Source organism: Aulonocara sp. 'chitande type north' Nkhata Bay, linkage group LG18 (genome assembly GCF_057382095.1).
Source record: "Aulonocara sp. 'chitande type north' Nkhata Bay isolate Kocher_YH1m ecotype deep benthic linkage group LG18, A_spYH_male_GT1.1, whole genome shotgun sequence".
In the NCBI taxonomy this organism is placed as follows: Eukaryota; Metazoa; Chordata; class Actinopteri; order Cichliformes; family Cichlidae; genus Aulonocara; species Aulonocara sp. 'chitande type north' Nkhata Bay.
The window spans coordinates 4,175,830-4,191,343 of record NC_141361.1 but is presented as its reverse complement, the minus strand read 5'-3'; the positions used below and the strand labels follow the sequence as shown (position 1 = coordinate 4,191,343).

General features: G+C 39.6%; 1 protein-coding gene across 1 annotated transcript in view; it reads right to left on the bottom strand.

Annotated features, from left to right (window-relative positions):
* The window catches only part of myo10 (myosin X), a 128,014-nt gene that overhangs the window by 60,022 nt on the left and 52,478 nt on the right, over positions 1-15,514 (bottom strand). Inside the window, exon 3 of the mRNA XM_086270578.1 lies at positions 13,756-13,914. Coding sequence (XP_086126704.1) covers positions 13,756-13,914 — 159 coding nt within the window. The remainder of the gene's footprint in view (positions 1-13,755; positions 13,915-15,514) is intronic.

The following is a 15,514-nucleotide window of genomic DNA, read 5'->3' as shown; positions in this document are numbered from 1 at the left end:
ATTAGGTTACGATCATACAGACTTCAGGAGTCTGTGAAACTCTTTGGCTTTTTCATTCATTTGAATGGGATCACCACTCCCAACAGATCTGAGAGAAGAGTTAAACCTGTGGGAGTGTCTTCTGGCACCAGGTTAGACGACCATGTACCAATAGTTAAAAAAAAAAATCTGTTAAAATTCTGATTGTCCATAGTACTGCTTGAAAAAACACGTCAACTGAAATGAATACCTAACACTCCCTGAAGCTCACACATACATTGCAACACTGAACTGTTCTAGACATTGCCAGACTGACGTGTATGTGAGAAAGACCATTTGATCTCTAATTCTACAAAGCCCCTGTAATGTCTGATTACACCCATGCAACACAAGCAAAGGCAACGGGCTTGTCGATTTACAGCAAGAAATTAAGCTGATCCAGGTGATTGATAGATGTATTTTTTGTCTGCTTATTTTATTGGTTTTTGTTTTTTGCCCTTTATCACCGTTCCTCTTCCCCGCTGTTTTTCTTTCCCTCTTTCTTTCTCCCCTTTCTTTTCCCCAGTCAAATCTGTCCCATATTTAGCAAGTGAAAATGAAATAAAATAAACAATAAAAGGTGAATCAAATAGACCATTACGGCAAGGCTGGGATGGTCCATTTGGTAAAGTAAATCCGTGGGCATCTTTCTTTGCCTTTAGACAATAACTCTGATGGCAAAAGAGCCAAATGGGACAGGCAACAAAAAGAAAAAAAAATTAAGCTGACCATGTGGAAAAAAGTACAAATATGATTCTGCCAAGTTCCTTCCTGTTAAAAGGGAGTTTTTCCTTCCTGCTGTTGCCTAAGCAATCATCTGTTTGTTGGGGGTCTCTTTCAAACACTATCGGGCTTTTTTCCTTACAGTACATATTATCTTAAAAGAACTTTTGTTGTGATTTGATGCTACATGAATAACCTTGAACTAAAAAAGACCTTTCAAACTATCAAAACCATAAACCAATCTTTTTATACTTTTGGACCTATCACTCCTTCCTGGCTAGACATAAGATATAACCCAAACAACAGAGGCGAGATGTTCTTAAACACTGCTTCACAATAACTGGACAAGATAACAGAAGAACAAGGTGATGAAGAGGTCTGCTAGGAGTCCACACTCACTGTACTCCTCCTCTTCCTATACAAACATCTTTATCACCTGCACTGCTCATTAAGCTCCTCCTATTAATCTTTCTATTCAAAGATCCTACTGACTCACTGACCTACATTTGGCCCGGATGCAAAAACATTTGAATGAACGTTGAGATGACATTTACATGACAAATGCCGGGTCTGGGCTATCCTGCCTGTGCAAATCAGCACAGTACAGGGATGGTATGTCATAATAATATAGAGTGGATCATAAAGGTCTGAGTGTTATTACAATGTGGCAGCGCTCTGCTCAGGTGAAGGAATCAGTTTCTACACATAAAAGCAGAGAAGTCCTTCTTCCGCCTGCAGTGTAAACAGTTTACAGCTAATCTAATCTCTGGCTCTGAGGCTCACATGCATCGATCAGACCATCCTGTAAACCTCTTTACAGATGCTTATGTAGTGTCATGTATTGTTTGGGATTTTTATATTCACAGTATGTGGAGAAAGTAGATGGAGAAACACTGTGATTCGGACTTTTGCACCTTCTGACAGCTGGAACAGTCCAACACATCGTAAGTCTTACTTGTATACAATACGCTATACAGTAAGGTGAACACGGCACCAGCTACAATGAGCTCAATATTTCCATGTATCTTTTGTCAGTTTTTCCCTGCTGTCCACTCTGACACAGTTTAAAGGTGCACGGGGAAAATATTTTTTATATTTGTCAGCAGTTTTTATGATGATCTTATTTGCCCCAGAAAGGAAAATAAATAATCCTCTTATCTGTCCCATAACCTTTGTCCATAATATCAGTATTTACACACCTCCATAGGAAATTGTCATGTTTTAGAGAATTTATTAAGATCTTTTGATCCTAAGAAAGACATCCAGTCACCTTCAAGTCAAATACCATGTTACACAGAATATCATTTGTAGCTATAGATGCAAGTAAAAATTGCCAAACTTAAGAAAAAACTCAAGGACGTGCCTTAAACTTGCATCCTTTCTAAGCTCCTCGCAACTTACAGGAGTCATGAGGAGTGATTCTTATAAGTGCAAAAAGCAGCAGGAAGCAGGAAGCACAGATGCTGTAACAGTCCAGTAGACATTCGCCTGAATATTTTCACGTCTCAATCTCTTGTTTCAAGTCTTATTAAGCACAGCCTGATTTTTTTTCCAAATTATGGTCACCATCTATGGCAATAGAGCTCCGTATACCTCAGGGTAGTGCTGTCTTGTGATTCACATGGTGTGACCTTTAGCATATATGGCTACAGGTCATCCTGCCTGTACCTTCTCAGTAAGATCTGTCCCTCACTTGTAGTGTCTAGTTTCTAAAAGCCATGATAATAAAACCCCAGGCTTTAAAAACATGACTTTTCAAACTAAAACTTTATAATGGTCTTTTTTGCGTTTCTATTTGGTTCAGAAACCTTAATCTGTCGAGTAAAATGACATCTGATAGTCTGTAAAACCGACCAGTGGACAAAAACCCCCACAAAAAACCTTCAAACCCTTTCTTAAAAACAAAAAAAAAAAAAAAAAAAAAAAACATGACAAGGAAAGTAATATTTAAGCACGAGTCTAAAGGGCAAAGTTCACATAAAACAGTTAGCGCTGCTTCAAGTTAGAGAAAAAATAAATAATAAAACAGCCTTAGGGAAAATTTGTGCCTGCCCTTAACTCGATGAATTACAAACATTTGGACCTAATTACATCCCCCTGTTGGTCCGTCGTGGTAACAGTCTCCCTGGCAGCACCCCAGCTGTGACTCTCATCAGAAGCCCGCCCTGCTGGCTGATGTGATTAACTGCGGCCCCTCATCCTGCATGTGTGGTGTCGAATACTTGCAGTCATCCCACTGAGGTGACCCAAGTAATGCGATAGCCACTTTTTACAGTGTTTGTTTGAAGTGCTTAACCTGTGGGACTCATAGCAGTGAAAGCAAAGTTTTTTAACACCGTGATGGCTCAAAAAGTTGAGTCTGTTCAGTCTGAAGAAGTCACCTGGATGAGTGACGAAACATTTCTCCGACTGAAAACGCGACGCCCAGATGAACACAATCAACTTTTTGGGATTTCCTTACCTGGATGGTCGAGCATGCATCATTTGTAAATGAAACATTTGTATTTGGGCAGCACTCATTATTAAATCTCCAACAATCTATGTTTTATACTAATACTGGGTAAAAAGAAAAGTATAATGTAGTATTTAAGCATGTTCTGGCTCTTTCTCTGGTCAGGTTCATTTTCATTTCTGTCATCAGCCTCATTGGGGCAGCAGGAAAAAGTTTCCAGTTAAGCCTAAAGTTCAAAAACTGCTCTGCACTCGACAAGATGCAGTCAAAGTGAAACATTTTCAATAAAGAAAGCCAAACGTTTTAATGAGTTGGCAGAGACCCAATAAAAGCTAAGAGCACAGTGAATATTGAAACAAGATAAATGTCATCTGCGTCAGCTTATTCCACTGCCCACACATGGCAGCAGGAATAAGCTTTAAAGTGACACCCAAGAAAAATAAGATGAAAGCTCCACAGGTGTGTAAAGAAACGAGATCCATGCTCTGTCCAGGAATTCCTCTTCTGTTGCTCCTCTGGAGGTTTCTTCCCTTTCTTGTACTGTGTGTGTGTGTGTGTGTGTGTGTGTGTGTGTGTGTGTGTGTGTGTGTGTGTGTGTGTGTGTGTGTGTGTGTGTGTGTGTGTGTGTGTGTGTGTGTGTGCGCGCGCCAAGAGAAACCCAGGGGAAAATCAGCTGTTTGGAATATTGGCCTATATAAATAAAACTGACTTCTCTCAAATGTATTGCATTACAGTGGATTCCAATGAAACATTTTTCAGTTACACAAACAATAGTACATCTTAATCTGCTCTTTATTCAGCGTGTTCCAGAGAAATAATGGCTTCTTTAAAAAATATGATTAAATCAGCTGCTTCTGTTCTGAAACACTGCTTTCCCCAAATCCCAAAGAAAGCAGCAGCAGCCCCAGTATAAAAGTTTATAAGATTAACATTTTCTTTTCTCTGCTCTTTTTGCAGACTCAGTGTAGAGATGATAGGCTAACACTAGCAAGCTACATTAGCTGTATGGGTCTCTGCACAGATCACATACCTGCTAATCAGTGCTAATTAATGGATTAACGAACCACTCATTAAAACTAGAACATAGACTGCGTGGATGGGTTTTACCTCAAAGCAGGTGACATTCATTTGTAAGATAATGTAATTAAAAAGGCTACAAAAGGCACAGACATGTTGGAGACGCCCAGTTCTGTGACTAGCAGACAGTTCACACCTACAGCTGCATAGCTCGGCAGCACTGCCCCTATTTTTTCACCAAAAATCCAAAATGCTGATTTTAAAAAAGCATTACACAGATAATGTTCGGATGACTTTTACATAAACATTTTGCGTATTGATCGCAATGTTGGTTGATTTTTTACCACGAATCTTCGTGCATTATCCCATTCGTATTTTGAACAATTCTAAAAAACTATAAACGTTCTACAACCAACAAATCTGTGCAGAGTCCCCGATAATCAAAATAGGATTACGGATAAAAGTATCACGTTACATTTTGACATTGTGTTCCTTCTATTCAAGAACTAAAAACAGCTGACAAATGCAGATATCTTCTCAAACTGACCTCCGCTTAATCTTTTCCCCCCTGACAGATAGCAGTAACAGACGCTGGAGCGCCTTTATGTTTATAGAAAGGCGTCAGTGGCTGATGATGGTGTAACTGTAGAGCAGAGAAAGGCATGCAGGGCGTCAGAACCTTCCAAAAAAAAAAAAAAAAAAAAAAAAAAGATGGCTCTGAGACAGAGCCAGATAAATTCACAGAGAAGGAAATGAAGTCCAGATGGGGAAAAAACCCTGCAGGATCAGAAGAAAAAGCATCAGCAAACCTGCCTTACTGACGGCAGGAAATGTACGAGCGAGGGGAGCGAGGAGGGAATATTCTGCAGAATTACTGTGTCACAAGACACACATACCTTTGCATTTGTTATACTTGGCATTTAAAGGCATCTTGATCCACTGTTTAGGTTTAATGTTGCTGCTGATGCACATGCGTGAAAGAAAGGAGATGCCCATTTATTTTTGAAATGATGCGGTTTTTCCAAAACTGTCAACACCTTGTGAAACGTGCAGCTTTTGCTTCAGCTATAATGCTGAATAAAAAGTTTTCTTACAAATGAAAAAAAATATCACTGTAGAAACGTGATAGTAGAGCCATAACCTTAACCTCACTTTAAGGAGCTTGCAAGTTCATTGCTGTGCTGACATGGATCTAATAAACCTGGGCAGGAAGTTGGATGCATGTCTGCTGTATAATGATAATCAGAGCCAACACGGCTGTCATTGCTCCGTTATTTGTCTCCACGCTACGTCCTCTTTGGCACGGTCATGGTAACAGCTGGAGGATACATCATACACAAAAAGCTTCTGCTACCACAACTCAACTGGATTTTGGAATCCCAAGCATTTTACTTCCATCTATAAGCTCTGAGTCTGTTTTGTCTTCATGTTAACCAGCACATCATTTCATGCTGCATTCCTATTTGAATAGCAAGTCGCACTGTGAGACGCTTATCCTAAATTTCAGTTGCAGAGTTATTGCCTCTTCACATTCCCTCCTTCATGTTAGTCAACTTTTATGTGGCCTGTGTGACATTTTTGGAAGGAAAACAGTTTGAATTGTCAAGCATGCATTTTTTCTTCATTTGTGGTTGGGGTTGTCGCTAATGAAACTGAACATGTGTATAATGACAAAGAACAACTTCTGCATATCTCTAAAGCACAAACGCCATTAGATGCATTGAGAACAACAGTTGTTTTAATTTTCTAGTTGAAAAAATAAGACACCTCAACTTTCCTTTTTTTTGCCTTTTTACGGCTTTATTTGAAAGGGTGCAGTGAGCTTAACCGGCGCCAGAAACCTTAACTTTAACCAGTGAAAGTTACCTTATTGGTTTGCTTCTGAAACTGTGTGTTTTTGGTGTACAGTCCCCATTTAGCATCATCTTTGTAGCTGTATGAATTATAAAAGATTTATTGTTACTAATAACAAGTTTCAAATGAGTTTCAGATAAGCTAAGCTAAATCCAGCCCACATTAACTGACATCTGCCGATTCAGCAGATTCTTCACATTCAATTAGCAAATATGATAAAAAAAAAGTTGACTCCTTAAGATGCTTTAGTTTGCTGCACAGCTGCAAGGTGCTATGTAGTCCAGCTTGTGGCCTGGTTGTTTCTGTACGGAGGTCCTGTGATTGCTCAAAGACACAAAGTCACACCACCGAGTTCTAACTCGACATATAAGTGTTCATCAGTCTCATTAATGTTCATGAATCAATCGTGTCAGTGCACTGCTCATTAAACTTTCTAACTAGAAATTAAACACTTTACCTAATTTTGCATAAATGGGCTATGTAAGTTTAAACCACACCGCAGGAGTAGTGGTTAGACTCGAGATTGTTTGCCCAAAACCACATCTTAATGAAGCTAAAACGATAAGTCAGAGATATGAGCCTGAAAGAAAGATCTAATCAACCAAGCCAGGAGTAATCTGTACACCAGATTCCAGACAAATCTGTTTCTCGCTCTTCAAGATAACTCAACAAATAACAGATGGGTGGACGAACTTCAGCCACAAAGTAACTAGCAAACCAAAAAAAAAAAAGACAAAAATGGAGCAAAAAACCACGTTCACTAATGTTGTTGTCTTTGCTAACATTTAAAAAAAATAAATAAATAAACCAAAATCAGGATTTAAAGGAAGTGAGATCAGCACATGTTATTCATAGACATGTATGCATGTATAACGCTGGACGTTTCCTCACATCTGACAGTAATCACAACTCTTCAGCTTTGGCTGAAATCTCTAAAAATGTAAAAAGGACTAAACTGGGTTTGTATTTCAGAGTCTCCGAAGGAATTTGTGTGTGTGGCTTAATCCCAAACCCAGCAGATATGTACAGAGGGAAAACGAGTGAAACATAATCCAACCCAGCTAAACTATTGATCTGAAAGGAAAATTCCACATAAACAGTCATTTTCGATTCCTCCCTTCTCTGAGCTTGCATCATCCAGATTTTTTCAGATATTAAGACATGACCCCAAAGCGGGATTTCAAAACACCAAACCAGCCTTTCTACTGCTATAAAGCCACATTCCACCCATAGCTTCTTTGTTTGCAAGTACTTCAGATAATCAAATGAGACCATTAGAAGTTGGTCCATCTGTAATCTGGTTTTGAGCAGTCGATCTCATTGTCAGTACAGACTTTCTACACATTCTGGACTTCTTCCTCCCCCGTTTATCCTCACAGCTATGAGTCAAGAGCTTGTGAAAGCGGAGCAGCAGCTGCCTGTTGCAGTCTGTCAGCGGGCCGGCAGCAGACATGCAGACTTGTCAAAATAACCGAAGCGAGCGATGAGACGGATTTTGCTCTGTGCTGAATCTGCCTGAGCCGGCAGAGCCTATGATCAAACCTATTACGAGGAAGAAGAGTGATTTAGTAGCTGTTTCTCAGGTATCCTCTCTGAACTATGAAGAAGCATTTTTGTGCCGCTCTACCTGATGATCCATCTGCTGTCATCTCGATTCTGATTGATTACAAAGGCCATTTGCTCCCACCCCTGTGGTTACAGTTAATAGTTCTGTAGGCGGGGTTGGGGTTACGGTTAGGGCAGAAAACACTGCTTCTATTATAACCCAAAATGTTAAAGAACAAACATGCTGTAGCTTAGCCTCAGTGTCACCACTAAGACATCTGAGCTGAATGTTGCTTGAAACTCAGTTGCCTCTTTTATTAGATCCATTATATTTAGTTCTCTTAACTCTTCACATGCACTGCAAGGACTGTTTTTGTCTGCATGTCAAAATAAACTGTTTTTCAAAACCAAAAGAAGGGAGTCTAACAGACAAACATATTTTAGATTTCTCAGATTCTCATATGATCAAGGATTCCTCGGGTCTGCAGGAACGTTCTTCAATGCCCTTTCTGCAGATCGTCCCCTCCAGAACAGACAGCGTCTCCAAACCTCTAACCAATTTTGCTAATGTGTGCATCTTACATTGAGCATCAGTGCAGACCCACAGTTCATCCACAGACTGAAATGAACCCTTTTAGCTCTTCTCCCTTTAAAGTCTCCCTCTCGTCTGATTGGTTGCCCCTCACAAACTTAGGATTTTAAACACCAAGTGGGTTGGTTTGAGATGATATAGCCCAACTTTGGGAAACCAGGATTTTAGAGCAGTCTGAAGTCTGAATTTTTGTACATACACTAAACCAAACTTGTGGCCCTGTTGAGGATGAGCACCATAACATCATAGTGTCTTTAAGATAGAAAATGAAGAAAAGCAAACTACAGCCACTTAGGTTAAAGTGCTCTGATTCTTATAAAAGAAGATTTCTGGGGGAGGATAGTCTCATCTCCTTATACCCATTTCTATTTTTGTTTTTTAAAAAAAAAAAAACTTTTGTTGTATAGTTTAAAAAGTAGCTGCAGATCCAACGAGCCTTGGAGCCTGTGGCCAGAAGATGAAGAGTTGTGTATGAAAGTATTATGTAAGCTTTCATGTAAGAAGGTCCAAACTTTCATCTTTATATCCATGTTCCCATGACCATGTGATCAGGCACAAAGAGCACATATACCAGCAATTGTTCAAATGCTTTCAGGACCTGATCTGTTATTTTCGGTCAAACTTCTCATTCCAACCAATCAACAATCAGAGTTTTCTGTGTGTAAACAGAAAAATAAACTGTATGGGGATCTGCTGCCATCACATGACATCGTCCTATTTATGTTTATAGCACATGGGACACGAAAACATTCCTGGTTGGAATAAAGAGTTCCTGATTGGATGAACTCCCCTGCAGATTGTGTGTGTGTGTGTGTGTGTGTGTGTGTGTGTGTGTGTGTGTGTGTGTGTGTGTGTGTGTGTGTGTGTGTGTGTAGAGAGAAATGAGCGGGAGGTCACAGAAAATTGTTGATGGGATGGGGGACAGAGAAAAAAAGAACAGCATGTGATAGAAAACTGAATGTCAGTGTGTTTGAAAGAAGGACCGTGGGGTACAGACGAGTCAGAGATTTCTGAGTTAAAGAATGTATGTGTGCATGTGTGTGTGAAGCGGAGTCTTTTGGCCCAGATCCCTTGTTTAGAAATCGGGTAGTAGCTCTGGTGGTGTGTGTGTGTGTGTGTGTTTCTGCACGCGCTTGCAGTGGAATCTGCAGAGGAGACGAGTGAGGCCACCAGTCGACAGCACAGCTGGTTACAATCACAGCAACTAAACACACACAGAGGTCTGGTAGCCTACAGACGAATCCCCTGTCTATGTAATGGTGCTGCTAGCAGCTCTGATGCAGTTTAGCTGAAACGAAAATATTTTTTTGTCAAACCAACCAGAAAAAGCTCAAAATAATCACTTCTGTATTTTTACACCATCAAAAATCAACATGTGCCCCCAAAAAGTATAAACTATAATTGAGATTTTGCTTGCTTTGTTCTGAGTGTGCACATATTGATAGATAGAAAAATCTACCTCTACCCCATCATCGTCATCACCATACAACTTTCTTTGAGGCCAGAGATTTATTCATTGTGGCCATTTAATTATGTGATTGCAGCAGGTTTGTACTCGTGAAAAATCTATCAAAACCACAAATTCCCCCACTGTATTGTGTTCTTTCCATGTTCTCCGTGTCCACATCCAAGCTTGGCTTTTTAATGGATGTTTGACAAGGACTTGTGTGATTTGTCCAGCTGGAATGCTTTCAGATTTATTGTGCTGTTTGGATTAACAACAAAACAGAGTTTTGTAATGTTCTTCAAGCTTCACCACCAAAGTTTAAGTTTTATCCAAAACCCTTTACAGCGAGTAGAACAAGCCTTGAAATCTGCTTCATTATCCTGTAAATGTAATTCAAAATATGGAGCTTAAAAAGATATTTTGGCTACAGGGCCGCTGAGAAAATCCACCAAGGCTCTTTATTCATATGCTGAATTTATGCATCACCTTGTTCTGCTTGTGTTTTTCACTGCATGTACTTTTCCTGGAATCTAAACTCTACATATGGCTCCTTTGCAATAAATAAATTTTATTATAAGAACTGAAGAAGAAAAAAAGAAAGAGAAGAAGAAGCCCGAGGAAAACAAAGGAGACGAGGATGAGTAGTGGTGGTAGTAACAGACCCCTCTAAATCACTCTGAACCCTTTAAACTGGGGTTTGACCAGTTTCATATTTGATCCTTGATGCAGCAGAAACTGTTGTTGGCTACTCTGACTTCAGTATTGTGTTTATAGCTCTTCCCTTTGGTTAACCATGACCCTCTCCATTAAAACATTCCCTCTAATTTTCCCCTCTTTCCAGCTTCTGGCCCAAAGAAAAAAAATGTCAGGCCAGAGATTGGGTGGCTGTGATGAATTGATTGGATCATTTCGACCATACGGGAGCATTCAGATGTGATTAAAGTAACAAGATGGCATTTGTCAAAGGTTAGCATGACTGTTGCGTACAGCGAGCACAATGCCGCCTTTGTTGACAGCTTGTTTCGCTGGAGAAAGTGCTGGCTCAGGTTTGTTCTTTAAACCATAAGCACAAAATGGTTGAGAGCCATTTGCTCCACATATTCCTTTGCGTTTCACCGGAGCAGGAGGGTTTGAAAGGTTTCTTTACTTTAACTAGGATGGGCAGCAACAGAGCTGCTTGTTTGCTAGCTCACTGTGCGATGCAGGACAATGCATACACCTAAAACGTTGTAAGGACAATAACACAATGCAGATATCATGTGTTCAAGGAGGAGTAATCAACATTATGGTAACATCCTGTCATCAACACTCCTGGTTACAGCTACTACTGTTCACACCAGCACTAACTAGCACGATGAGACTTATTAACTTGGATTAACCAAGAAAATCACCTTCTTTTGGTCCCTTTAGCATCTCAACTGTTCTTTCTCACAACTCAGGAGATTAAGCCAGCCAACTCTAATTGTGTTCCCTCTCACTTGGCACTTTTCTGTTTTTGGCTGCCAAACAAGGACCACCATTACGTGGCGTCCAGTTTCTAACAAACGTCTGATTGAAAGGGACTCAAAATCCTTCGCCTTATTTGGTTTGGTGCTTTTCATCGCCTGGTCAATAGCGCAAACATGGAAACACCAGAAACAAGCACAACAATACTTTAAACCTCTCAAAAACAGAGTGGAACAGTAAAAGTTTATGCAAATAACCACACTAACCACAGGACAAATAACAAGGCTAAATTCATCTGAAGCTCTTTGGTCACAGTGCAGTAATGTTTAAGAATTCAACCACCTGCATAAATACTCTGCAAAGGCGTCACAAGGCCGCCATTTCTGGGAGAATAAAACGATCCAAGCAAAATAGTTAACTTAGTGTTTGGACTGTTTAACAGGGTTAAAACTGTCCAACTGTGTAACCCCAGCCCTGCATTTTAAAATTAACTCCCTTAAATTGAATGCAAAAAAAAAAAAAAAAACAGCAGGCAGCAACTTTTGAGGTAAGGGTTCAGATTAAGAATGTTAAGGCTGATGTGATGCACTATGTTATATAGACAGAGACACAAATCCTTTCCTAAGAAAAAGGGGAAAAATACAACTTGAAGCTGTGAAAAACCATTTCGAAGTGCCAAAGACCTTAGCCAGGTCTGAAGACTTCTCTTCTAACAAGATAGTAACTCACAGTGTAAATCTTTAAGCTTGCACTGCATTTGGGCAGCGGTTAGGGTGCGGCTTAGGTGCCAGCACGGATGAGCCAATGTCTGAGGGAATGTGAGACAGCTTTTTTAAGGGCACTGGTGTGTGTCTGTGCTGGGAAATGGGACATGTGTGCTCTTACACAGAGAACAATGGCAGGTGTTCATGTGGTTTTACAAAGCATTTTAAAAAGTAAAAACAGACCCTTTTAAGTAGGAAACAGCAATTTGTTTATGGTTACATTTATGCAGCTATTTTACATTCTTTTAACATTTTATAATTAGGCCATTCTTTAACACTGTCATGCATGAATTATGACAACCTCAATCAGGATTTTTGGCTTAAGTATTTTTATTCATCTTTTCATGCCTAGAGACGAATAAAAATACTTAATGAACGGGTTAAATAACAATAATTACAATGACACACATCATACATCTATAGTAACATGAAACAGCCAGTGGGTGGCAGGGTATGGAGGGACACATTGGTGTCCAATGTAGTGGTTTATGTGCAAGTGTGCCATCAACACTGACACAAATACAAGAAAACAGCCTTTGACTAGCTGCCCACTGCAGTGGCCACTATGTGTGAAAGGGTTAAAATAATGAGCACTGCCACTACTATGATTTATTATTCTTGAAATGCTTTTTCATATATATGTTTTAAGGAAGTGACTAAAACCAGAAGCTGACTTTAGTGAATTTGAGCAAATCCACCTACAGCTGACATAGAAAGAAGAAAATCAGAATCAACCCCAAAATTCTATTTATACTATACTATATTAGGTTTTTAAGCCATAAAAGTGTTTGCAAAAAGTCTATGTATAATCCACCAAAAATATCAGTTTAATCTATGTTGTATTTACAGTGAACATTAGGAACTAAATCAAGAAGCTGTCCTGCAGGTTTGTGTTTTGGGAAACCCCTCATCGATACCCTGCTAGGTCTCTACATGTGTTTCTTGGAAGTTAAATAACCAAACCTTTGAATCAGCTTCACACTGTGTAAACCTGAAAACTGAGTCCCGTTTGTAATAAATCTGAGCCGGAAAGCCAAACTTTTTCTGACAGGATATCCCAGAGGAGCCAAAGATCCATGTAGGGATATGCTTTGATTGCACTGTCAATTAATCCTACAGTCATGTACAGACCAGTAAGAAGCTCCAGAAAGATACAATAGCTCTCTCACGTCCCCATTTCCTGGCACTGATTTAAAGCAGAGGAAAGCTCTCTGACCCAACCATCTCTTTCACCTGCTCGTTTCTAGATGGTTATCCCTGCTGTTGTGCAATGTTTGAGCAACTCAAGATATTCATGGGAGAATGCTGCAGAGCTGATGGATGAAGGTAATGTACCTTGACAAACCAAGCTGTCAACGCAAGCACTGATAGCGCTGATGGACTTCAGATTGGTTCTGGTTTTTGATGCTAGTGGTTCAGATTTTGTTTTTTGTAACCTGCCTCATATTACTTCTGCCGAGTTATCCCAGGGACTGAAACTGCAAATTTAGCAATATTTAGCAAGTAAACCACATGTTGATGAACTGTTGAAGCTCAGTCAGGACCACCATACTCAAAAGAAGATTATTATTTCCATCTGTGGTAATTTTTATTTGATGGAATAGCTGTGTGCTTAAAACCTCCCTGCCCTTTAGCATGCTGATGTGGATGTGGAGAGAACTCCTTCGCACTCTTGGAATCCCAGAAGCAGCCAGACCCCCTGCACAGATTATGCTAGGTGAGACTAATAAGACTTGCATTGAAGGGCATTAGTGGAACCGTCAGCTGTTGTGCAGATCAGCTGAGCTTCAATTCATGGTCAGTCTTCATATTAATATGTAGGATTTTCACCAGGGACAAAAAAAAAAAAATCAATCACTGTGTTGTTCTCATCAAGTATTGCTTGGAGGAAACTTACATAGATGTACTTCTGTTTATAGCGCAGGTACAGGTTGTGCATGATGGCGCCCTCGTGAAGGTCCTCAAGGCTCGCCATGTCCTCCACCCCTCTGATGCTGCTACGGTGCATGGGTTGCACTTTCTGCCTGGTGAGCGTATTCTGCTTGTAGGTGTACACCTGGGTCAGAAAATGGAAAAAGTCCATATGTAAACTACGTAAATGATAATCACATGAATCCACATTGACATTCTAAAAGCAGAGGATCAAAGAACTACTGCAGGAAATCTTTGAAGTAGAATTAATAAAATCAACCCTCATCTTACTCAGACTTTATTTCCCCAACTTTAGGGGCGATATATCCCCTAAGAGGCAATCATGTTAAAAATCACAGGAAATCATTTATTCCTACAGCAGAGCAGTTTCCTGAGATGCTGTTTTATAGCAGAATTGGTCCATGTCAACTTCCTCTTAAAGTCTGATCTGGTCACAGGTCATTTAGTTTCTGGTTTAAGGCCAGATGTGGACATCAGGCTGCCAGTTTTCTACCACAAGTTTTACAAGTGCATTTTTAGATTTGAATTTCATTCGGTTTGGCTCTTTTGTGAGAGAATGAGCCAGACAAGAACAGATAAAGGCAAGAGCACCAGACCACAGCAGTTTCTGAGAAATGTTAAAAAGCTCAGACTTCTGAAAACCCAGATGTATCGAACAAAGCCGACGGCATTTCCCCCTTTTACTTTGAAACTCAACATAATTAAAGTTCTAGAATTAAATTGCATTCACGTGCGTTTATCAGGGATAAACTAGAATGAGAAAAAACATGAAATTCCAAGAACACATAGCAAACATTGTTGTGGTGCATAGTTTCATGTCTCAGTCATGATGAAGCGTAACAGAAAACAGCTGAGAAAAATGACTGAACCATGACAGGAAATATCGATGTGTCCAGCTTAACACAACTTCTTTTTCTACAAATTGCAGATATTATGGATGTCAAAAGTAAACCATAATAACTGTATGCTTTTACAATGAATAGTATTCTGTCTGACAACTTTGATCTTATGTTACTCAAAGGATGAGATGCAAAGTTTGGTGGTTACAGGCAAACACAATATATTTGATGTAGAATTTCCACATGTTAAAGGTTAAAGGTGTCAAAAACCCACTGATTATGAATTCTAGTGAAGACAGGACACAATGCATGCAAGATACAACTTCAGAAAACGGTAGAGAAGTAGGAATACCAGAGGCACAGACTATGAGAGAGACACAGCACACTGAAAATCTATGAGTGAATTACACAAGAGCTAAGATGATGGTAGAAATCTACCTCCCAGGGGAAAAAGCAGTTTACATTTTATTTAGGGACAAAGCTGCAAGCCATTTATCAGAACTGACTGCTGATTCAGTGCATGCAGTCTCTATGCTCCATTGAAAGGTCAATATAGATAATGTTTCAAAATACCTCCTTTAAAAATGTTTTTTTAAATGCCTTGAGACATTTTAAGATGGCTGTCAAGGCGAGAATCTCTTGAAGGGTTTAAGAAATGTCACAGTGGTCAGATATCCCTGCTTCTTTTGAAAACAGGTGCTTTTATTTTGCATAAAGAGAAAGTGCACAAGAATACTGAACAAGATGGATCTTTAGTTTTTTTGTGAATCAAAAGAAAAACTACAAAGAAACAAATGAAAACCTTAGATTTGTTTTAGACCTCCAGCTGAAAATACACCTCCATTAAGCTGCTATTATTTTGCAGGTGGCAGCATTTAACTGGAA